Raw genomic sequence first — 23,885 nt, 5'->3', positions numbered from 1 at the left:
TATGGATATCTTCTAAAATTGAATTGTGGTGATGATTACACACTCAGTGAATTTACTGAAAAACATCAAATCGCATCCTTTAAATGGGTGAATCATATGACATGTAAATTATACCTGAATAGAGCTTTAAAAAAAGAAAGATAAATATGAAAACTTATGCTGGGAAGATTAAAAAAACATGCTTGCAAAAGCAAAACAAACAGAAAATCCTTTCATTAAGTGAGGAATTAAAGAGAAAGAGAACTTCCTTAATCTTAAAAAGATTATCTACCAAAAAACTATAACAATAGCAATATTAATGATACAATTTTGAAAACATTTCTCTCTAAGATCAGGAATAAGACATGGATGCCTCCAAATCGTGATTTTTCATTCAACTTTGTACGGGAGGTCTTAACCACAGCAGTAAGCGGAAAAAAAGTATAAAATGTTTAAGGATTGAAACAGATGAAGCAAAGCTATCATTATTTGCTGATCATATGCTTGTCTACATGGAATACCTCAAAGAGAATTTGGTAGTCAACAAGATACAAAATCCAGGAACAAAAATCAGTTGTATTTCTAGCCACCAGAAACAAGTAGAAAATGCAATAAAACAGGATATTACTTACAATATCATCAACAAATATAAAGTATGTAGGAACTTCTTTTTAACATATGGAGAAAAATGATAACACTATTGAACTGTGAAATAAAATTAATATTTTACGTCAAGACAAGAAACATTTAAATGCAAAACATTCCTCTTTGCCCTTTGATCTCGTCTCTCTGCTCCAGTATTCTTGCCTGGAGAATCCCGTGGACGGAGGAGCTTGGTGGGCTACAGTCCACGGGTCCCAAAGAGTCGGGCACGACTGAGCGACTTCACTTTCACTTTCACTTTCTCCCCTCACTGTTCCTCATGCATCTGCGTTATGCATTGACCAAACCTCCTCCATCAGCGGGGATACCTGCTCAGCCATAAGGAGCAACCTTTTTCCAGCATCAACAATACACCTTAAGCTCTGTTTATAGTAGCCAGGACATGGAAGCAACCTAGATGCCCATCAGCAGATGAATGGCTAAGAAAGCTGTGGTATATATACACAATGGAGTATTGCTCAGCCATTAAAGAGAATACATTTGAATCAGTTCTACTGAGGTGGATGAAACTGGAGCCGATTATACAGAGTGAAGTAAGCCAGAGAGAAAAACACCAATACAGTATCCTAACACATAGAATTTAGAAAGATGGTAACGATAACCCTGTATGAGAGACAGCAAAAGAAACACAGATGTATAGAAAAGTCTTTTGGACTCTGGGAGAGAGCAAGGGTGGGATGATTTGGGAGAATGGCATTGAAACATGTATAATATCATATGTGAAACGAATCGCCAGTCCAGGTTTGATGCATGATACAGGATGCTCGGGGCTGGTGCACTGGGATGACGCAGAGGGATGGTATGGGAAAGGAGGTGGGAGGGGGGTTCAGGAGCGGGAACACGTGTACGCCCATGGCGGATACATGTTGATGTATGCCAAAACCAATACAATATTGTAAAGTTAAAAAAAAAATACAACTTAAAACATTCCTTCTTGAGCTTGTAAGAGGTCACATGATCTACTATGATGCCGCTTAGATCTGGATTGTGTAAACTGTCAATAATACGTCATTTTGGGCTTCCCTGGTGGTCCAGTGGTTAAGATTCTGTGCTTCCACTGCGATGGGCACACCATTTGGGGAAGTAAGATCCCACGTTTTGCACAGAATGGCCAAAAAAACCCCTGTAGCCTGCCAGGCTCCTCTAACTGGGATACTGGATTGTGTTGCCATGCCCTCCTCCAGGGAATCTTCCCAATCCAGGGATGGAACCCAGGTCTCTGCATTGCAGGAGGATTCTTTACCATTTGAGCCACCAGGGAAGCCCTATATATATTGTTTGATATACAGTCCTCTGTCTCAAAAACTTACATAACTGTTCCTTGAGTTCTAATGCATGGAACAGTTCTCAGAGCTTTCTGAGATGCTCTTCCCAGGTTATAATCCTCAAATTTGCTTGAATAAAATTTCCCATTTCTTTTTTAGTTTGACTGATTAAGTTTTTGTTGACAGAAACAAGTTCTAAATAAATGGAATGATATATTATGTTCATGAATTGGAAGATTCAAAATCATAAACATATCAAATCTGTCAAATTTAGAATTTCCATGTAAGTATAATAAAAATCACAATTTTTTTTTCCTGGAAATTGATTAATTTTTTTCCCCTAAACTGTTTTTGTGCCTCTGTTGAAAACTATTACATTCCTGAAAAGGAAGAAAAAGAGACTTGCCTGGTGAAGTATCAAGAATTATCATAAATGTATAGTAATTAAGACAGAGTGGCATTAATTTATTTTATTTCAGCGAAAAGATAGATTTTTCAACATGTGGTACTGAGACAATTAGCTAGTCTCAAGTGAAACATGATAGTCTTCTTTTTGTTTGAGATGACCATATGATTTTTATTTTTCAGTTTGTTATGTGGTGTATCACACTGATTGATTTGTGCATATTGGAAAATCCCTGCATCCCTGGGATGAACCCCACTTGATCTTGGTGCATGATCTTTTTAATCTATTGCTGGATTCTGTTTGCTAGTATTTTGTTGGGGATTTCTGCATCTATGTTCATCAATGATATTGGTCTGTAATTTTTTTGTGTGTGTGGTATCTATGTCTGGCTTTGGTATCAGGGTGAAGATGGCCTCACAAAATCTGTTTGAAAGTTTCCCTTCCTCTGCAATTTTTTGGAACAGTTTCAGAAGGAAAAGTGTCAGCTCTTCTCTAAAAGGTTTGATAGAATTCCATCAGGTCCTGGACTTTGCTTTGTTGGAAGTTTTTTAAACATAGTTTCAATTTCAGGGCTTGTAATTTGTCTGTTCATATTTTCTAGTTCTTCCTGGTGCAGTCTTGGGAGACTGTACTTTTCTAAGAATTTGTCCATTTCTTCCAGACTGTCCTTTTTATTGGCATCCAGTTTCTCATAGTAGTCTCTTATGATCCTCTGTATTTCTGTGGCGTCAACTATAACTTCTTTCTCATTTCTAATCTTATTGATCTGAGTCTTCTTCCTTTTTTTCTTGATGAGTCTGGCTAAAGGTTTATAAATTTTGTTTCTTTCCAAAGAACCAGCTTTTAGTTTCATTGATCTTTGCAATTGTTTTCTTTGTCTCTATTTCATTTATTTCTGCTCTGATCTTTACGATTTATTCCCTTCTACTAACTTTACATTTGGTTTGTTCTTTCTCTAGTTGTTTTAGGTGTAAGGTTAAGTTGTTTATTTGAGTTTTTTATTGTATCTTGTGGTAAGATTGTATTGCTGTAAACTTCCCTCTTAGAATGGCTTTTGCTGCATCTCATAGGTTTGGGCTGTTGTGCTTTCATTTTCATTTTTCTCTAGGTATTTTTTAATTTCCTCTTTGATTTCTTCAGTGATCCACTGGTTATTTAGTAGCATATTGTTTAGCTGCCACTAGTTGTGTGTTTTGTTTTTTTTTAGCAGAAGGCAATGGCACCCCACTCCAGTACTTTAGCCTGGAAAATCCCATGGATGGAGAAGCCTGGTGGGCTGCAGTCCATGGGGTCGCGAAGAGTCAGACAGGACTGAGTGACTTCACTTTCACGTTTCACTTTCATGCATTGGAGAAGGAAATGGCAACCCACCCCAGTGTTCTTGCCTGGAGAATTCTAGGGACTGGGGAGCTTGGTGGGCTGCCATCTCTGGGGTCGCACAGAGTTGGACACGATTGAAGTGACTTAGCAGCAGCAGTTGTGTTTTTAATAGCTTTTTCATGTAGTTTATTAAAACATGATATACTCTTAAATCAGTCTTTAACCAGGTTGGTTAGACCTGTATGAGTAAAGTAAAAGTACATAGTTCTTAGAAATTTAGATGACAGAGTAATTTTATTCAAGGATATGTATATTTTTAAAACAAGAGAGACAAATAATAAAGAAAAAGACTGATACATTCAATTATGTTAATAGTTATAAGTTTTGTTAATCTAAAAATATCATAGATAAGTCATAAATAGGGAAATACATTGAAATGATAAAGAGTTAATATTCAGGTTATATAAAGAAGATCTACAAATCAATAAGAAACAATAAACAACCCAATTAAAAATGGGCAAAAAAACCCAGAAATTTCACTGAAAAGGAAACACAGATGACTCACAAACACATTAAAATGTTTCATTTCAGTAACGAGGATGCAAATATGTACCATGCTGCTACTGCTGCTAAGTCGCTTCAGTCGTGTCCGACTCTGCGTGACCCCATAGACGGCAGCTCACCAGGCTCCCCCATCCCTGAGATTCTCCAGGCAAGAACACTGGAGTGGGTTGCCATTTCCTTCTCCAATGTATGAAAGTGAAGAGTGAAAGTAAAGTCGCTCAGTCGTGTCCGACTCTCAGCGACCCCATGGACTGCAGCCTACCAGGCCCCTCCGTCCATGGGATTTTCCAGGCAAGAGTACTGGAGTGGGGTGCCATTGCCTTCTCCAAATATGTATCATAATGTAGTACTATTTCATACCTCCCAGAGTGGCAAGAGTTAAACCTTAATCAATACCAAATGTTGGTGTGCATATGGAGCAAAGGAACTTTCATAGACTGTGAATGAATGTATCAACTGGTAAAAGTAATTTGGAAACAATTTGGCATTACCTAGTAAAGTTGAACATCTGCATAACCTATGACCTAATAATTCCATTGCTATGTATGAAACCTAGAGAGAATCTTCCCCACTTGCAATTGTAGTTAAGAAGGTTTAAATGACATTGTTTATAATAGGCAAAACTTAGCCAAAACACAGATGTCCATCTATAACATATAAGTAAAAAATATTCCATTCATACCATGGAATATTACATAACAGAAAAAAATAAATTATAGCCACACTCAATAACATTGAATCTGTAGAGCATGATGTTAAGTGAAAAAAATTCGATGGCATACATCTACACAAATTCAAAAGTAGGTAAAACTAAATAATAAATTCAAATCTATGCACAGCAGGCAGATTCTTTACACCTGAGCCACCAAGGAAGCTCATAAAGAAAAGGAGTGGAATGACAAAACACAAAGTTTGGAGAGTGGTCACTTTGGGAAGAAAATAAAATAAAAATTCCTCTTTAGTCACCATGAGAGATGGTTAGGACTTCTGTTCTTAATTATGGCATCATTAAATTTTACTGATCATAGCTTGATGGGGAAGCACAACAGCTAGAGCAAACTTGCCCCTTCTTAAGAATTTGGATGTAATTCAAGTTACTTAGGGGCTAAGTAGCTGAGCTAACCTGCTGACCCCAAGAGGAGCCATCCCCAACCTTGACTTCTTGCCTTTACCTAATGACTTAAGATTCTAAATGCCATTGCTCATATTGTCTTCGAGTGCCACATTCATCTCAATCAATGCACTAAGGAGTCCTGGACTTCATGAGAAAAGATGAGGTTTAATTGTAACTCAGTTAATCAAAGCCACTTCTGACCTTGGGTAAATCCCTTTCCTTTGCTGTCATTTCTCCCCTCCCCTGTAAGATATCGCTTGCTCTAGGTCAGAGTTACTTGACTTATTTGAATACATACTCACTTTGGAGGAATAGAAAAGTTTCACGTCCCTGGAGATAAGGATATCGACTTTCCAGGGGAACATTTTCTCTCCCACAACATTTTGGGATTTTCTTGGCCAGTGGGGTTAGGTAGAAACAGCTCCTCTAGCCAAGACGTTTTTGTTGAGCTTTACTCTGTGGTTTATAGAGTAAAAGAAAAGGGGATTTGTGTCTGTTTGTCAAAAATGAAATTATTGTGTATGGGTTTTAAAGCAAAATCTCCTTCAGAGGTTGTGCCATACCCCTCAAGGGACTATGGTCTACCTCTCCCTCCCTGAGCGGAGAACCACTTGATCAGATGACCAGTCTGTGGTTGGGCTCACCTCTGGTGTCTGGTCTGGGTATCCGAGAAGGCCCAGGAGGTGAGGTTTGTGAACTGCTTCCCTGAGCTTCTCATTCCTGCTCCTAAGAAGGCTCATCTCTGGCCGGGAGATTCTCAGTGATCACTGAAGACCCCTCTCTGGCCAGGCTTTCACTGAAGGAGGCCACTGGCCAGCTGTTTGTGCCATTTTCTCCCGTACGACTAGTCCCCTACTCTACAAATATGAAATCCAAACACAGGCAAGTGTGGTGATGCAGGGAGACCTGTTTATAGTGGACTTTCTGGACAGCCAATTCTCAGCAGGATTTTCTTTAGAAAGAAAGTGAAATCGCTCAGTTGTGTCCGACTCTTTGAGACCCCACGGATGCCAGGTTCCTCTGTCCATGGGATTTTCTAGGCAAGAGTACTGGAGTGGATTGCCATTTTCTACTGCTGGGAATGTTCCAGACCCAGGAATCGAACCCAGGTCTCCCAAATTGTAGACAGACATTTTGCCATCTGAGCCACCATTTTCCAAATGAGAATTTTCAGTGGTCACCACCTTCCCTAGACCTAGGGGTGGGTGGGCAGTGTGAGAGAGGGTCTGGAAAAGATTGCTGATGGCTATAACCCAGTGCCCTCCTCCCTTCACTCTATCAGTTGAATCCCTTCTGCCATGTGCCCTCCAAGACATTTCCTAGCTTTTGTTGGCTTTTCTCTGGGAACAAGGAATTTACTACCTTCAGATATAGCCTATTCCATCCATAAACATTTACGATTGTCAGGTTCCAAAACTGCTGTGGAATATTGAAATAGGGATGTGGTAGGAAGGAGGGAAGGTTCAAGAGCTTTTGAATAAATTGCTCTTTTTAAGCTTAAGCTTTCTTCCTTGGAGTCGCTATACCTTGCAACCATTTATTGAGCAGTTACTACATGCCAAGCCTCTGTGTTAATTATTATTCATGGAAGATTCCATTGAAACATCCCCAAACCCTATGAGCTATATATATAATTAATATCCTCATTTCACAGATGAGGAAATAGAGATTCAGAGCAGTGAGGCAACATGCCTAAGAAGTCACATGGCTAGTTAAAAGTCTGTCTAACACCAAAGCCATGCTCCTCACCACTGAGCTTGCCTGTCTTACAGCCTCACTGTAGTCTCATGAAACCAGGAGTCATCTTATAAGTTGAAAAAGCTGAGGCTCAGAAAGGTCAAATGACTTCCCTGAGAGCATTCCTCAGTATTGGAATAAGAGCCTAAATCTTGGCCCTTCCTCTGACTTTTTCACCCTCTACCCAGAGCCTCCATGCACTGGCCCATTCTCACCTTGACTTTCATCAGAAATTAAGGCTGAATCCATTCCTTGTTTAATTTCTTAATCTGATTTGCTAGCATCTGTGGTCCCAACTGCCCTAAATCAGCCTTTCCCCAGTCACTGACCACTATGACTCTGAAGACAGCTGTCCTCTCTCCCTTCATTCTGCTTCCCCCATTCATTAACCACTGACCTCAGCCTCTTCCCGAAGGAAATGAGCGTCTGGCTAGCAGAGGCAGCAGGTACCAAGAGCCTGGAATCAGTAGGCTGGAGTGGAGTGGGGGAGGAATCGTTCCAGAAAGGGTCCACACAGTTACTGCCTTGCAGGTTAGGAGATGGAGCAAAGTCTAGATCATAAGGGAGACAGACTGCAAAATAACAGCCAACAGCAGAAAGATTCTTCAGGGAGGGCTGAATCGTAGGGAGAGGAAGACCCCAGTTCTGTTCTTGACCTGATGCCTAGTTTCCAGGCGGCCTTGCCCAGGTCCCTTTCTCTTTTGGGGCCTCAGAGAATGTTCCATAATGTCCAGGGCTCCCTGTGGGCTTTCAGCGGGGGTGTTGAACGTGAGTTCCTTAAGTCGGTGGCTTTGTGGGCCCAAACAAGCAAGAAGCAGTGGGCTGAGAAGGAGTAAGAAGTCACCTGGACCAGACAGTGGCCTGCAGTCTTTTCTGGGCCCGCTGTGGATATGGCACCAGGCCTGCTGCCATAAAGGGGAGAAGTAAATATCAGAGAAAGAAGAGCGATGGGGAAAGTTGAGCCGCTGATCCTAAGTTCTGGAGCCAGCCTTACAGGGGATAAGATGTTAGACATTTTATACAAGAAAAGAAAGCCAAGAGTTGAATGACTAAGATGATGTACTACTTTGCTGTGTCTGTTCAGTCCACTTTTATTTACTTAAACTGTTTAAAAATATAGTTATTTATTTAGTTTCACAGGGTCTTATTTGCAGTGTGTGGAATCTAGTTCCCTGACCAGGGATCAAACCTGGACACCCTGCGCTGGCAGGAAAGAGTCCTAGCCACTGGTCCGCCAGGGAAGTTCCCAGTCCACTTTTCTAACTACTACCACTTACATCTACAGGGTTACCATGAGAGCAGCAATTTTAGACAATGTGACCCTGCCCCTGCCCCTGCTAACCACAGATGATTGGTCCAAATCAGGCCAATTAGAACCTTTCCTGGCAACTTTGAACTTGGAGTTAAAGGGAGCTGCTGGTAACCATGTTTCCACCACCCAGACCAGAAAAGTAGTGGAAACGCTGTGTTTTCTCCATTGAAGAAAGAATAATGCAGCCCAGATGTCACCACCAAAGTGTAAGCTCTGTGAGAGCAGAGGTTGTCGACTATTTCTGTGTATTGCTGTATCCCTAGAATATGCCTGGCACATAGTTATAATGATAATAATAGGAATGTGTATATAGTGCTTATTGTGACCAGACAACTGTCCTATCTACATCACACATGTAATTTATTTAATCCATGTATCAATCCTGTAGGATAGAACATTCAGTTCAGTTCAGTTCATTTCAGTCGCTCAGTCGTGTCCGACTCTTTGCGACCCCATGAATCGCAGCACGCCAGACCTCCCTGTCCAACACCATCTCCCGGAGTTCACTCAGACTCACGACCATCGAGTCCGTGATGCCATCCAGCCATCTCATCTTCGGTCGTCCCCTTCTCTTCCTGCCCCCAATCCCTCCCACCATCAGAGTCTTTTCCAATGAGTCAACTCTTTGCATGAGGTGGCCAAAGTACTGGAGCTTCAGCTTTAGCATCATTCCTTCCAAAGAAATCCCAGGGTTGATCTTCAGAATGGACTGGTTGGATCTCCTTGCAGTCCAAGGGACTCTCAAGAGTCTTCTCCAACACCACAGTTCAAAAGCATCAATTCTTCGGCTCTCAGCCTTCTTCACAGTCCAACTCTCACATCCATACATGACTGGAAAAACCATAGCCTTGACTAGACGACCTTAGTTGGCAAAGTAATGTCTCTGCTTTTGAACATACTATCTAGGTGGGTCATAATTTTCTTCCAAGGAGTAAGCGTCTTTTAATTTCATGGCTGCAGTCACCATCTGCAGTGATTTTGGAACCCCCAAAAATAAAGTCTGACACCGTTTCCACTGTTTCCCCATCTATTTCCCATGAAATGATGGGACCAGATGCCATGATCTTCGTTTTCTGAATGTTGAGCTTGAAGCCAACTTTTTCACTCTCCTCTTTCACTTTCATCAAGAGGCTTTTTAGTTCCTCTTCACTTTCTGCCAAAAGGGTGGTGTCATCTGCATATCTGAGGTTATTGATATTTCTCCCGGCAATCTTGATTCCAGCTTGTGTTTCTTCCAGTCCAGCGTTTCTCATGATGTACTCTGCATAGAAGTTAAATAAGCAGGGTGACAATGTACAGCCTTGACGTACTCCTTTTCCTATTTGGAACCACTCTGTCGTTCCATGTCCAGTTCTAACTGTTGCTTCCTGACCTGCATACAGATTTCTCAGGAGGCAGGTTACGTGGTCTGGTATTCCCATCTCTTTCAGAATTTTCCACAGTTTATTATGATCCACACAGTCAAAGACTTTGGCATAGTCAATAAAGCAGAAATAGATGTTTTTCTGGAACTCTCTTGCTTTTTCCATGATCCAGCGGATGTTGGCAATATGACCTCTGGTTCCTCTGCCTTTTCTAAAACCAGCTTGAACATCAGGGAGTTCACGGTTCACATATTGCTGAAGCCTGGCTTGGAGAATTTTGAGCATTACTTTAGCAGCATGTGAGATGAGTGCAATTGTGCGGTAGTTTGAGCATTCTTTTGCATTGCCTTTCTTTGGGATTGGAATGAAAACTGACCTTTTCCAGTCCTGTGGCCACTGCTGAGTTTTCCAAATGTGCTGGCATATTGAGTGCAGCACTTTCACAGCATCTTCTTTCAGGATTTGAAACAGCTCAACTGGAATTCCATCACCTCCACTAGCTTTGTTTGTAGTGACGCTTTCTAAGTCCCACTTGACTTCACTTTCCAAGATGTCTGGCTCTAGATTAGTGATCACATCATCAGAATTATCTGGGTTGTGAAGATCTTTTTTGCACAGTTCTTCCGTGTATTCTTGTCACATCTTCTTAATATCTTCTGCTTCTGTTAGGTCTATACCATTTCTGTCCTTTATCGAGCCCATCTTTGCATGAAATGTTCCCTTGGTATCTCTAATTTTCTTAAAGAGATCTCTAGTCTTTCCCATTCTGTTGTTTTCCTCTATTTCTTTGCATTGATCGCTGAAGAAGGCTTTCTTATCTCTCCTTGCTATTCTTTGGAACTCTGCATTCTGATGCTTATATCTTTCCTTTTCTCCTTTGCTTTTCGCCTCTCTTCTTTTACAGCTATTTGTAAGGCCTCCTCAGACAGCCATTTTGCTTTTTTGCATTTCTTTTCCATGGGGATGGCCTTGATCCCTGTCTCCTGTACAATGTCATGAACCTCATTACATAGTTCATCAGGCACTCTATCTATCAGATCTAGGCCCTTAAATCTATTTCTCACTTCCACTGTATAATCATAAGGGATTTGATTTAGGTCATACCTGAATGGTCTAGCTATTTTCCCTATTTTCTTCAATTTAAGTCTGAATTTGGTAATAAGGAGTTCATGATCTGAGCTGTAGTCAGCTCCTGGTCTTGTTTTTGTTGACTGTATAGAGCTTCTCCATCTTGGGCTGCAAAGAATATAATCAATCTGATTTCGGTGTTGACCGTCTGGTGATGTCCATGCGTAGAGTCTTCTCTTGTGTTGTTGGAAGAGGGTGTTTGCTATGACCAGTGCGTTTTCTTGGCAAAACTCTATTAGCCTTTGCCCTGCTTCATTCTGTATTCCAAGGCCAAATTTGCCTGTTACTCCAGGTGTTTCTTGACTTCCTACTTTTGCATTCCAGTCCCCTATAATGAAAAGGACATCTTTTTTGGGTGTTAGTTCTAAAAGGTCTTGTAGGTCTTCATAAAACCGTTCAACTTCAGCTTTTTCAGTGTTACTGGTTGGGGCATAGACTTGGATAACTGTGAGAGGAGCTATCCTGTGTCCGAGGTCAGGGATGGCAGCTGAGAGGAGCTACTCTGCGTCCAGGGTCAGGGGCGGCCCGAAGGAGACACCCCACGTCCGAGGTCAGGGGCGGCCGGGAGAAGCCACCTTGCACCCGAGGCCAGGGGCGGTGACCCTGAGGAGCCACCCATGCCCGAGGCCAGGGCCAGTGGCCGGGAGGAGCATCCTGAGGAGCGGTGGCTGCCTAGGCACAGGAGCGCCTAGAGGAGCTATCCCACGTTGAAGGACAGGAACGGCGGCGGTAAGGAGATACCCCTCGTCCAAGGTAAGGAGCAGCCGTGAAGAGATACCCCACGCCCAAGGTAAGAGAAACCCAAGTAAAATGGTAGGTATTGCAAGAGGGCATCAGAGGGCAGACACACTGAAACCATACTCACAGAAAACTAGCCAATCTAATCACACTAGGACACAACCTTGTCTAACTCAATGAAACCAAGCCATGCCTGCGGGGCAACCCAAGACGGGCGGGTCCTGGTGGAGAGGTCTGACAGAGCCTGGTCCACTGGAGAAGGGAATGGCAATCCACTTCAGTATTCTTGCCTTGAGAACCCCATGAACAGTATGAGAAGGCAAAATGATAGGCTATCAAAAGAGGAACTCCCCAGGTCATTAGGTGCCCAATATGCTACTGGAGATCAGTGGAGAAATAACTCCAGAAAGAATGAAGGGATGAAGCCAAAGCAAAAACAATACCCAGTTATGGATGTGACTGGTGATAGAAGCAAGATCCGATGCTGTAAAGAGCAATATTGCATGGGAACCTGGAATGTCAGGTCCATGAATCAAGGCAAATTGGAAGTGGTCAAACAAGAGATGACAAGAGTGAACATCGACATTCTAGGAATCAGTGAACTAAAATGGACTGGAATGGGTGAATTTAACTCAGATGACCATTATATCTACTACTGCGGGCAGGAATCCCTCAGAAGAAATGGAGTAGCCATCATGGTCAACAAAAGAGTCCGAAATGCAGTACTTGGATGCAATCTCAAGATAGAACATTATTATCTCCATATTTCATATGGGGAAACTGAGACATAGGGTAACTTGCCTAAAGTCACACAGATTATTGGTCTAAGAACCGGGATTCAAACTCAAGTTATGTGGTTTCAAAGTGTGTGCTCCTCATCACCATCTGACACCAAGTCTCAGTAAACTTGTGATGAATGAAGACTGAATGAATGGATCAGGCAGGCAGAAAGGAGAGCGGGTAAGGAGGAGCATTCTATAACGATCGACCACCCAGCTCAGAGGATCTGTGCAGCTCCATGCTATTCTTGTCCTTGGGCTCTGTGGAAGCCTCGCCATCCAGTCTTGTAAACAGGACTGGTTTTATGGGCATCAGAAGGGCCCCATGTGTGGGTTAATGCTCTGCTATCGCCACCTCTAAATTCTTATTAATTTTATCTTTGAACCTGTTTTATCAGCAAAAGTCTGACAGGACAATGAAGCATGCACGTGAGCCGAGAAGATGCATGTAGTATAAATGTCCTCCACTGTCCTCAGTGTCTGCACCCGTGCACATTGTATGTGAAGCCCCATGAGCTCAGAAGTCTGGTAAACTGAAGATGCTTGGGAATTCAGCAAGACTCAAAGCAGGTACAAGGAGAGTATGTTATGTCTGCAACTGAGTAAGTAGGAGAGCTGAGAAAACACCATTTCCTTAAACTGGAACTTGCTACAAACACAGAAAGGAGACAGTGGCATTCAAAGAAACACAAATGACCAAGGAACGTTACGTAACTTTCTTTTTAAAAAATTTATTAATTTTTAATTGGAGGATAATTGCTTTACACTATTGTGTTGGTTTCTACCATATATCAACATGAGTCATCCACAGGTATATGTAAGTCCCCTTCTTCTTGAATATTGTAATAATAATAATATTGATAATAATAATATCATCATTATCATCCATCCCTCCCACCCCATCCCACCACTTAGGTTATCACAGAGCTTCAGGTCTGAGCTCCCTCTGTCTATGACAAATTTCCACTGGCTATCTAACTTTACATATGGTAAGGCACATGTTTCGACGCTACTCTCTCAGCTCGTCCCACCCTCTCCTTCCCCTCATGTGTTCCCCAGTCTGTTCTCTATGTCTGCGTCTCCACTGCTGCCCTGCAGATAAGCTCATCAGTACCATCTTTCTAGATCCCATGTATATGCGTTAATATATGGTATTAGTCTTTCTCGTTACTTCATTCTGTATAATAGGCTCTAGGTTCATCCACCTCAGTACAACTGAGTCAACTGTTCCTCAGTACGACTGAGTCAACTCAGTCAACTGTTCCTTTTAATGCCCAAGTAATAGTCCACTGCGTATATGTACCACAACTTCTTTATTCACTCATCTGTCGACGGACATCTAGGTAGCTTCCACATCCTGGCTATTGTAAATAGTGCTACAATGAACAGTAGTGTACATGTGTCTTTTTCAATTATGGTTTTCTCAGGATATATGCCGAATAGTGGGACTGCTGGGTCACATGGCATTTTTATTCCTAGTTTGTTTGTTTTTTTAAGGAATTTCCATACTGTTCTCTAGTTACATATCTTTTCTTACTGTTAGCCAACTATCTGTACCAAAAATGATACAGAAGAAAAAGAAAAGACAGGACTACCCATAGGTTTTCTTTTTTGAAAGGAACCTTCCTATGCTGTTGGTGGGATGTAAACTGGTGACAGCCACTATAGAGAACAGAACAAAGGTGACATTATTTTTATTTTTTTTAAATATGTATTTTTAATTTATTTGCTTATTTGGCTGTGCCGGGTCTTAGTTACAGCATGTGGAATCTAGTTCCCTGGGAAGGGATTGAACCCAGGCCACCTGTATTGGGAGCTCAGAGTCTTAGCCACTGGACTGCCAGGGAGGTGCCCATAGTTCCTTTTCCTTTTCTTCCTCTGTTTTTAAAATAATTTTATTTATTTTTTGTCTAGGCTGGGTCTCTCTTGCCGCTCGGGCTTTTCTCTAGCTGTGACGCGCAAGCTTCTCCTTGCACTGGCTTCTCGTGTTGCGGGGCACGAGCTCTGGAGAGGGGGCGCTTCAGCAGCTGTGGCTCCCAGGCTCTAGAGCGCAGGCTCAGTAGTTGTGGCGCAGGGGCGGAGTTAATCTGAGGCACGTGGCATCCTCTCAAATCAGGGCTCAAGCTGTCGTCTCCTGCGCTGGCAGGCGCACTCTCCACCCTCAGAGGCCCTTGCATCCTTCCTCACGCACCAGTGAGCCAAAGGGAGAGGATGTACTTGTAGAATGCACATATGTCAAGAGGTGAAATACAGTTGAATTCGTTCTGTCCAGTGTCTCCACTGTTCTGGTTAAGAACAAAATACATATACGTGTAAGAGTCACTACACATAGACTGTGTAGTTTTGGTGATTCTGCAAACTAGTTACAAGCTCTTCTATTTTGAAACTGGCATTGCCAATATTTTTAAGCATGAACGGGAAAATTCATGTTAGTAATTTAAGATTTTTATTGTTACTTAAGACATTAAATAGCAAATTAAAAAACACTATAAGAAAGAGATTGTAGAGAAAAGAAAAAAGCTTCATGTTTTAGTACTTTTAATGAACTTTTTCCCTTCTTTTTGAACAAAAAGCCTCACATGGTCATTTTGCTTTGGGCCCCACAAATTATCAAGTCAGCTTTGCTTTTTTTTTTTTTTTTTACTGAAACTGGCTTGATTTAATTTCCTGTTATTTGCTAACAAGAGCCTTTGATTTGGAAACATAATCTGAACTTGCTGGGGGTTTTAACTTTATATTTTGCTCCAACTATTATATTCACGTGGGTGGAAGTGTGATGCGATGTAAAGAACACAGGCTTTCAGATGTAGCAAAGAACACAAGCTCTTTTCTAGATGTAGAAAAGAGCCTCAGAGAGGCTTACCAATTTGGGCAAAGTCACACAGCTTCCAAGGGAAGATTTGAGTCTTGAATCCAGCTGATCATGACGCTAGAAAGTTTAGTAGAACGTTCGGTGATCCCGTAAATATCCTGTAACCGCTCTGTTCCATATGGTAGCCACTAGCCACATGGGGCTTCTGAGCCCTTGGAATATGGCTAGTGTGACTGAATTCATTTTTTTCCTGTGTATAGCAGGACATGTATTCTTGTTATTATAACATTTTAATCTCATTACAAAGTGATTAGTGTTGTTTCCAGTGAAGAAGTCTCTACTGAAGTAAGTTTAAGTGTGTGTTCTTGAACAAACCCAGTCCTATATTTATGTGGGTGCAGCCAGAAGTCCATTTATTTGATTCAATGGCTCAAGGGATGACAACATTGCTTAGACACCAGCTGTCGTTGTCGAAGTCCACATACACCAGGAGACCAGAAATTCTTTTCAGGGACTGTGATAGTTAATTTTATGTGTCAACTTGACTAGATCAGAGGATGCCCAGATATCTGGCTAAGCATTATACCTGAGTGTGTATAGGAGAGTGTTTCTGGCTTAGATTAACATTTGGATCAGCAGACAGAGGAAAGTAGATTGCTCTCCCCAGTGGGGGTGGGTACCCTTCAATCTGTTGAGGGCTAGGGTAGAACAAAAGGGCACAGGAAAGAAATTCGCCCCCTTTTTCTGCCTTATTTCTTGAGCGGGACATCTCATCACATCTTAAGAGTACTGAATTGTAAACTTTATGTCCCATTAATTTCATTTTAATAATGCTATTGCGTTGGACTGAACAGATCCCAAACTTGGGCCCTTCCCCTTGCAATGTCCCCAGCAAGTCGTGCAGCACTTGATCCGACTCAGTGATGCCTTTGGAGGGGCTGAATTGCTCACTGGCTCCCTCTGGTGTGAGACTCATTGGCAGAGCTCAACAAACAGCAACTGGTTTTGAGGGTGCTTAGGGCCAACTTCTTGGCACCCCACTCCAGTACGCTTGCCTGGAAAATCCCATGGATGGAGGAGCCTGGTGGGCTGCAGTCCATGGGGTCGCTAAGAGTCGGACATGACTGAGCAACTTCACTTTCACTTTTCACTTTCATGCATTGGAGAAGGAAATGACAACCCACTCCAGTGTTCTTGCCTGGAGAATCCCAGGGACGGGGGAGCCTGGTGGGCTATCATCTACAGGGTCACACAGAGTCGGACATGACTGAAGCGACTTAGCAGCAGCAGGGCCAACTTCTAAAGATGAAGAATCTAGACAGGGAGCTGGACAGGGAAGAAGGAAGGTCATAGGAGAGTCACTTTACCCCATTCTCTGAGGCAAACACAAGAAAGGACCAGCCTCAGCAGAGGTTGGAGAGCCCCTCAGTGACTAAGGCTCACAGGAATCCACGCCCAGCCGGGTTACTTGTCCACAGAAAACCTTCCGGGAAGGGCCCAGCCTACAGAGAGCTGGGAGACGCGTCAGGGCGGAGATGAAGGCGCCTCTGGTATGTCTCTGAAAAGCAGCCAACAAACCCAGGGCTGTCATCACCATAAACCCAGCTGGGAGCTCAGACAGCTCAACCTAAACTCACTTTGATACACAGTGGAAGGAGTGAGGCCCCAGGCCTGCCAGCCACTCAGCCGACTGTGTTGAGGTCTCCCTTTTGGGAGCAGCTCTTGTATCCCCAACCTGGGCCCCTCTTTGGAACAAGCTCTTCTCATGCCTTCCCCTTGATCAACACTCCCTACCCTGGGTTAACTCCTGGCTTATTCAGGTCTCTGACTACATGACCCCTCCTCCAAGAAGCCTTCCTACACACACCTTCCCTGGCTGAGTCAGCCCCTCTGCTGGCCCTGGAGAATCATTAATAATTAGCAAATAAATAGACCCTGCAACTCTCTTCTGTGATACATCCTGCACAGAGTTGCCATGGTGAGAACCAGCCTGACTACAAACTCATTCATGCAGGGTGTGACAGCTGTCCTCGTGATCAGGACTCTTTTTTTGACAACACTGTTTATCTTCTCTGTCCACAGCATCTAAATCAGTGTGGCTCAAATCTCCCAGGAAGCATCTCCCGTGCTTCCTGCTGCGCATCAGTTTCGGCTGCTCTGGAGGCAACTCCTTGCCCCTTGGGGCTCCCCCAGACCCCTGTCTAACTTTGAGGATGATCCTTCAAGGTATTTTCAAATAACATGGTAACAGAGACTTAATTTTATTCACACAGATTTTTACTTCCTTGTCCAAGCCACCTAAAAGGGACTGGATGGATTTCCCTGGTGGCTTAGTGGTTAGGATTCCAGGCTTTCATTGCCATAGCCCAGGTTCAATCCCTGGTCAGGGAACTGAAATCCTGCAAGTCGTGTGGCATGGCAAACAAACAAAAAAAACTGCAGTTAATCCCCAGTGGTGATTGTGAAAGGGCCTGAATTAGTGGGAAGAAAAGGAAGGCGGTGTACATCTAGGGTGATTAGGAAAGGCTTCAGGGAAGATGTGGCATTTGACCTGTGACTTTGGAGACAGAGAAAGACATTCCAGGCAGAGGAAATAGCATGGGCACAGATGCGGAGGCCTGAGAGAAGATGCAAGGCTCCAGGAACCCACAGTTGTTTGCTGTTACAGGAGCCTAAGGTATGATGTTGAGCAGGGGGAGGAGGTGGGCTTGCAAGCCCCTGAGGACTTCAGAACCAGAGGCTTCTTCCTGGAGGCTTCAGTGTTCCGATGTGTTTTCCCCAAATACCAGACTCATGGAACTCCCAGCTCCAGAAGAGGGCTGGGTTTCTGTACCCCGCTGTGAAGACTTCCTCTAACATATGCTAGTTTTATAAAGGCTCTGATAAAACTAATAGTAAATTCCTGTGAGTGTCTGCAGGGCACCCACGCAATGCTCTCTAAGCATACATCTAAGCAGGCATCGCCGAATTTGACCCGAATTCGATCACAACCCTATAAACTATGTAATGTTTTATTATTCCTATTTTATAAAGAGGTAAAGAAATTTTACAGGGAGGTTAAGGTCACACAGCTAGTAAGTGGTAGCGCTAAGATATGAACTTGAGTAGTCTGATTTTGAGCTTCCTGGAGTAAAGAACTAGCTTAACTTTGTTTCATCCAAATTATAGTTTTTGCACATCTAGTAACATTGTAAGGCAATTGATTCTGTGGACAATGCAGAGCTTTTAAAGGGTTCTTATCCAGGAGCCTTTCTATTTGATTTGTAAATATCCTTAGTATGCTCGTTATCGGTCACTTATACTTCAGTGTGAATTAGTTTTTTCCTGCGTGCTAAGTTGCTTCAGTCATGTCTGACTCTTTGCAACCCTATGGACTGTAGCCTGCCAGGCTCCCCTGTATATGGGATTTCCCAGGCAAGAATACTGGAGTGGGTTGCCATTTCCTCCTCAAAGGGATCTTCCCCACCTAGAGATCAAATCCAAATCTCTTACGTGAGAAGTCCTTTCCTACAGAAGTCCTTTCCTACAGCACCTTGATATTCTTATAAGCTCCCTGAAAGCAAGTACTGTATCAACTCATTGCTATGTCTCCAGTACCCAGCAGGGATGACATGAGAGGGTGCTATAAGAGTGTTTGCTTGGGCCTTCCCTGGTGGCCCAGTGGATAAGAATCCACCTGCCAATGCAGGAGAAATGGGTTCAATCCCCGATCTGAGAAGATTTCACATGCTGAGGGCAACTAAGCACGTGTGCCACAATCCCCGATCTGAGAAGATTTCACATGCTGAGGGCAACTAAGCACATGTGCCACAACTACTGAGCCTGCACACCCTAGCACTTGTGCTCTGCAACAACAGAAGCTATCACAATGGGAAACCCTCTCACTCCAATGAAGAGTAGCCCCCACTCTTCACAACTAGAGCAAGCCTGTGCAAAAGCAACAAAGACCCAGCACAGCCAAAAATAAACAAACTATGGGAGTAAATTAATTAGCTAAAAAAGAATATTTGCTTGAATGAGTTGTAACTTCCCCTGTTGAAGACAGTGGAAGCAATGGAAAGGAAGGCCTGGAGCCTGGGAGGGCATTGTGTCAGAGCATGAGGGACAGGAGATGGGAATAGTTGTGGGGGCACCATGGGAATCTAGAGTCTCGGAGCCGAAACGGAAAGCAAGACTCACCTACTTCATGGCTAAAGGCCAGGGCTGCGCATTGACCAGCCTAGACAGCATTTTTAAAAGTAGAGACATTACTTTGCCAACAGAGGTCCATCTAGTCAAAGCCATGGTTTTTCCAGTAGTCATGTATGGATATGAGAGTTGGACTATAAAAGAAAGGTGAACGCCAATGAATTGATGCTTTTGAACTGTGGTTCAAAGACTCTTGAGAATCCCTTGGACTGCAAGGAGATCGTTAGTCCATCCTAAAGGAAATCAAACCTGAATATTCATTGGAAGGACTAATGCTGAAGCTGAAACTCCAATACTTTGGCCACTTGATGCAAAGAACTGACTCATTGGAAAAGACCCTGATGCTGGGAAAGATTGAAGGCAGGAGAAAGGGATGACAGAGGATGAGGTGGTTGGATGGCATCACCGACTCGATGGACATGAATTTGAGTAAGCTCCGGGAGTTGGTGATGGACAAGGAAGCCTGGAGTGCTACAGTCCATGGGGTCGCAGAGTCGTACACGACTGAGTGACTGAATTGAACTGAACTGCACATTGATCAAAATGCAAATCCAAATGTCTACTCAGAATGTTTTCTCTTCTAGGCAGCAACTAAATCACCTGGTCAGTTGGAAAATGAGGCATTTGTTGGAGCTGAAGGTGTTACCAGTAGATTCTTGGTTTTAAGAGTAGGAGTTGGAGGGAACAAACACAGGTTCCTCTATCCATGGAATTCTTCAGGCCAGAATATTGGAGTGGGTTGCCATTCCCTTCTCCAGGGGATCTTCCCAACCCAGGAATCGAACCCAGGTCTCCCGCATTGCAGGCGGATTCTTTACTGACTAAGCTACCAGGGAAGAGACTTGAAAGTTTGGCTTACGGCACCAAGGGATCCTTAGAAAGCACCTAGGATGTTTCTCTCATTCTGTGGAGGACAAGACTGAGGTCCAGAGAGGGCAAGGTCACAGAGCAGGTTGAGAATGGAGCCTGAGGGTCCCCTCCCTGTTGGGGGCTCTGCCAAGGCTTCAGAGCCTGCACCACTGTGCCCTCCCCCAAGACCCCTGGCAGTTCCTTGGGCCCTGTCACCTTTTTCAGGGGGGGCAAACTTGTGTACACACCACCCACCACAGACCCACAGACCCAAGCTCTCTGCTGTCACCTGACTGCCCCTAATGAGATTACAGACTCCTAGTGAAATAGAGCGTTAATTCCCTCTGGCTTTAAAGGGCAGGCCAGGCCACAAGAAATAGCAAAAAAAAAAAATAAAATAATAATAATAATAATAATAAATAAAAATAAATAAACAAACCCCCTCAAAACAAACAAACAAAAACCACCTTTATCTATAATGCTGAATACGGATGATAATCCTGAGAGCCCTCTCCCTGCCAGGCACTTTACAGCTCACCTCTGCTTTCACGAATGTGCTCTGAGTGGAATGTTGCACCAGCGCTAAGGAAGTACATGGTGATTATTGTGTCCTTTTTGCTGGGGAAACCGAGGCCCTGTGTGATTAAATGGCTGTTCTGGATCACATGGCTAGCAAGTGGCAGAGCTGGGACTTGAATGTAGATCTCTTGGACATTGTCATCTCTAAAAAATAATAAGCCCTGAGCTCCTCCAGGGTTCCCAGCTTCAGGCTTAAAGCACCCTGAAGGCAATGGGTAGCAAAGCCTAAGTTTGAACTCAGGTTCCTTGGACTCAGGTCCTCCATTCCTGGGCTTCCTGGTGGTTCAGTGGCTAAGCATCTGCCTGCCAATGCAGGGGACATGGGTTTGATCCCTAGTCCAGGAAGATCCCACATGACACAGGGCAACTAAACCTATATACCACAACTACTGAAGTCCACGCTCTAGAGACTGTGCTCCAAAACAAGGAAAACCACTACAATGGGAAGCCTGTATACCACAGTTAGAAAGTAGCCTCCACTTGCAGCAACTAGAGAAAGCCCATGCACAGCAATGCAGACCCAGTGCAAACCCCCCAAATTAATTACTTTTTAAAAAAATTTACAAAAAAAATCCTACATTCCCTACAATACTGGGAAGCACCAGTGAACCCATCCACCTGTTCATGTGGTGGAAACCAAATCAATGAATTCCACTCTGCTACTTACTAGTTCTAGGCCTGTGGCCAAGGGACTCTGGCTCCCTGGAGTCTCAGTCTCCCTTTCAGTAAAATGAAGGTTGGAACCCTGGGGCTGTTGGGATGATTCCCAGTGGTTCACACAGATAACACAACTTGAACAGACCTGCCACACAGCATGCCTCCTTTTGTCCCACCTCTCTTTGCTCCATCTGTAAAATGATGCTTACAGTACTTACTTCTTGAGATTGGTGTTAGAATTAAATGTGGTAATACAAGTCATGGGCACCTGGAACAGCACGTGGCATGCAGTGAATGCGTAATGTTGGTGACTGTTAGCTCTGCTAGGTAGCTATTATTATTAGTTTATTGTTGCTTATTACTGCTACTTATTGTCTTGCCTTCAGTTCTTTCTGGAATGAAGCAGAAATGAAATTCAAACCAACCAAACGTTCCTCTGGTTTCTCCCACCAGCTCCTGGTCATCTCCCCTCTTTAAGAAGAGCACTTGGCTTTGAGGTCTGAACCCCCAACCACGTGGCCTGCTCTAATTTCCCAGGCTCTAATCTGCTCCTAGCTCCTAATGATGCAGCGGGTAATAGGATTGTGGCTTCCCTCTGGGGCAGCCACACAGGCCATGGCTGTGGGGCTGGCGACTGGCGCTTAGCAACCCCAACCACCTGCCTGCTGAGGAGCCAGAGCCAGGACCCTGTGACCGGGCTGGCCTCCCGTGCATGGAATGGTGCTGTGCCCCGGGCCAGCAGGCTGGGCTCGCCATGGTGCTGGGTGCCATCCTGGCACGTGGGAGGGACGTGTGCAAGCGGAATGGACTGCTCATCCTGTCTGTGCTCTCTGTCACCGTGGGCTGCCTCCTTGGCTTCTTCCTGAGGACCCGGCGCCTCTCACCCCAGGTCAGCCACATGGGGCATCATGGGTCCCCATCTCAGATGGCTGGGTGGGCCTGAGGGATCTGGGGTCACGTTCCCACTCCATGGCTCCCGGGTGACGTGACAGTGGGTGAGTCACTTTTCTTCTCAGGGTCCTAGTTTTCTCATTTGTAAAGTGGAGAGGGATATGCATTGCAGGACAGGCGTGTGAGGGGAAGTGGCTGCGCACTGGCATCCGCGGGTGAATGAGCGGCAAGGGTGCCTTGTGAGAGTACCCGCAGGCTGAGAGCTGTGGGGGAGGGAAGAATGGAGTCTGCTGTTGTTGTTCACCGTGTCTGACTCTTTGTGACCCCATGGACTGCAGCACAGCAGGTGTCTCTGTCCCTCTCCATCTCCTGGAGTTTGCCCAAGTTCGTGTCTGCAGAATCGGTCCACGCGGAACGGAGTCTATAAGTGTGCGAAGCAGAGAACCCCTCCTAAAGCAGTTCATGGGCATCCTAGGCAGAGTGGTGAGAGAGAGGGGCATGGAAGATTTGTGAGGGGGAGCGGAGCAAACTATTCACAGCAGCTGGACACTGTGAGGCTGGGGCTGGAGCACAAAGGCCATCAGGCTTCTGGATCCTATCACCCAGCGGCGACGTGGGGCAACCTCGAGGAGCTCTGAGCAGGGCGGTGACATGGTCAGCCCTGAGCTTGGAGACATCCCTCTGGTGCTGAGTGGAGGATGGGGTAGCAGTAGGCCTGGCAGGGGGCAATGCAGGGATGAGAGTGGGGATGGACAGAGCAGATATGAGAACAGCTTCCCAAAGGAGAAGCTCCAGGATGTGGTGGCTGATTGCACGCGGGGCTGGGGGACGGGGAGATAAGGTAGGCCCTCAGGGCTCTGGCCGGTGTAACAGCAAGGGTGATGACGACTTGCTTGAGGAAGGGCCCTTTTCTCAGTTAGCACCCAGCTCCCGTGGAAGAGGGAGGGACTCTCATGGTGCTGAAGGAAAAACCATCATGATGCTGTTAAAATGGTATGGAGGACTTTTTTCAGCGCTATTGTGATAGGTGTCAAGACCATGGCGATACGGGAGAATGATCAGGCGCAACTCCAAATACAACAACGGCAGCTGGGGATTTTCAGCTGACGGGCACAGTGCAGAGGTCAGTGAACAGACAACTACTAAGAAGAGACATCAAGGGTAGGGTAAGGGGATTCTTGCTAAACCCACTAACAAGATGCTTGCTGAAGGCAGAGTCGGGGGCTTCTCACTAAATTGACTTAGCAGGATTTTTGCTACAAATAGGTGAAGCAGGATGAAGAAACGCCCCAAGGATGAGGCTCAGTTGAAAAGAGGACTCAGAATAACCTGTCCAAAGTTTGGTCAAGGAGAGAGTTTTTGTCAGTGGCTTTCTGGAAGATTCCCTATCTCATAGGATTCCTGTCTCTGCAGTTCAGCGATATTTAATATGATCTCTACAACTGGGTCTCAAGGCATCAGATTTCATCGTCCAGGAGAAGGAAAACATCCCTCTCTGGGAATCGAGCCCACTATTATGATAGGGACACTGTTAAACTGC

The 23,885-nt window shown here is 44.3% G+C and overlaps 1 protein-coding gene across 2 annotated transcripts in view; it reads left to right on the top strand.

Moving 5' to 3' along the window:
- Positions 22,039-23,885, top strand: part of SLC1A7 (solute carrier family 1 member 7) — a 53,980-nt gene continuing 52,133 nt past the window's right edge. For both annotated transcript variants that reach the window (XR_001295520.2, XM_005678397.3), the window contains exon 1: positions 22,039-22,343. Coding sequence is in view for 1 of the 2 variants with exons in the window: in XM_005678397.3 (XP_005678454.1) it covers positions 22,167-22,343 (177 nt within the window). In the remaining variant the exon portion in view is untranslated. The remainder of the gene's footprint in view (positions 22,344-23,885) is intronic.

Source organism: Capra hircus, chromosome 3 (genome assembly GCF_001704415.2).
Source record: "Capra hircus breed San Clemente chromosome 3, ASM170441v1, whole genome shotgun sequence".
Taxonomy (NCBI): Eukaryota; Metazoa; Chordata; class Mammalia; order Artiodactyla; family Bovidae; genus Capra; species Capra hircus.
This window is presented reverse-complemented; position numbering and strand designations above follow the sequence as displayed.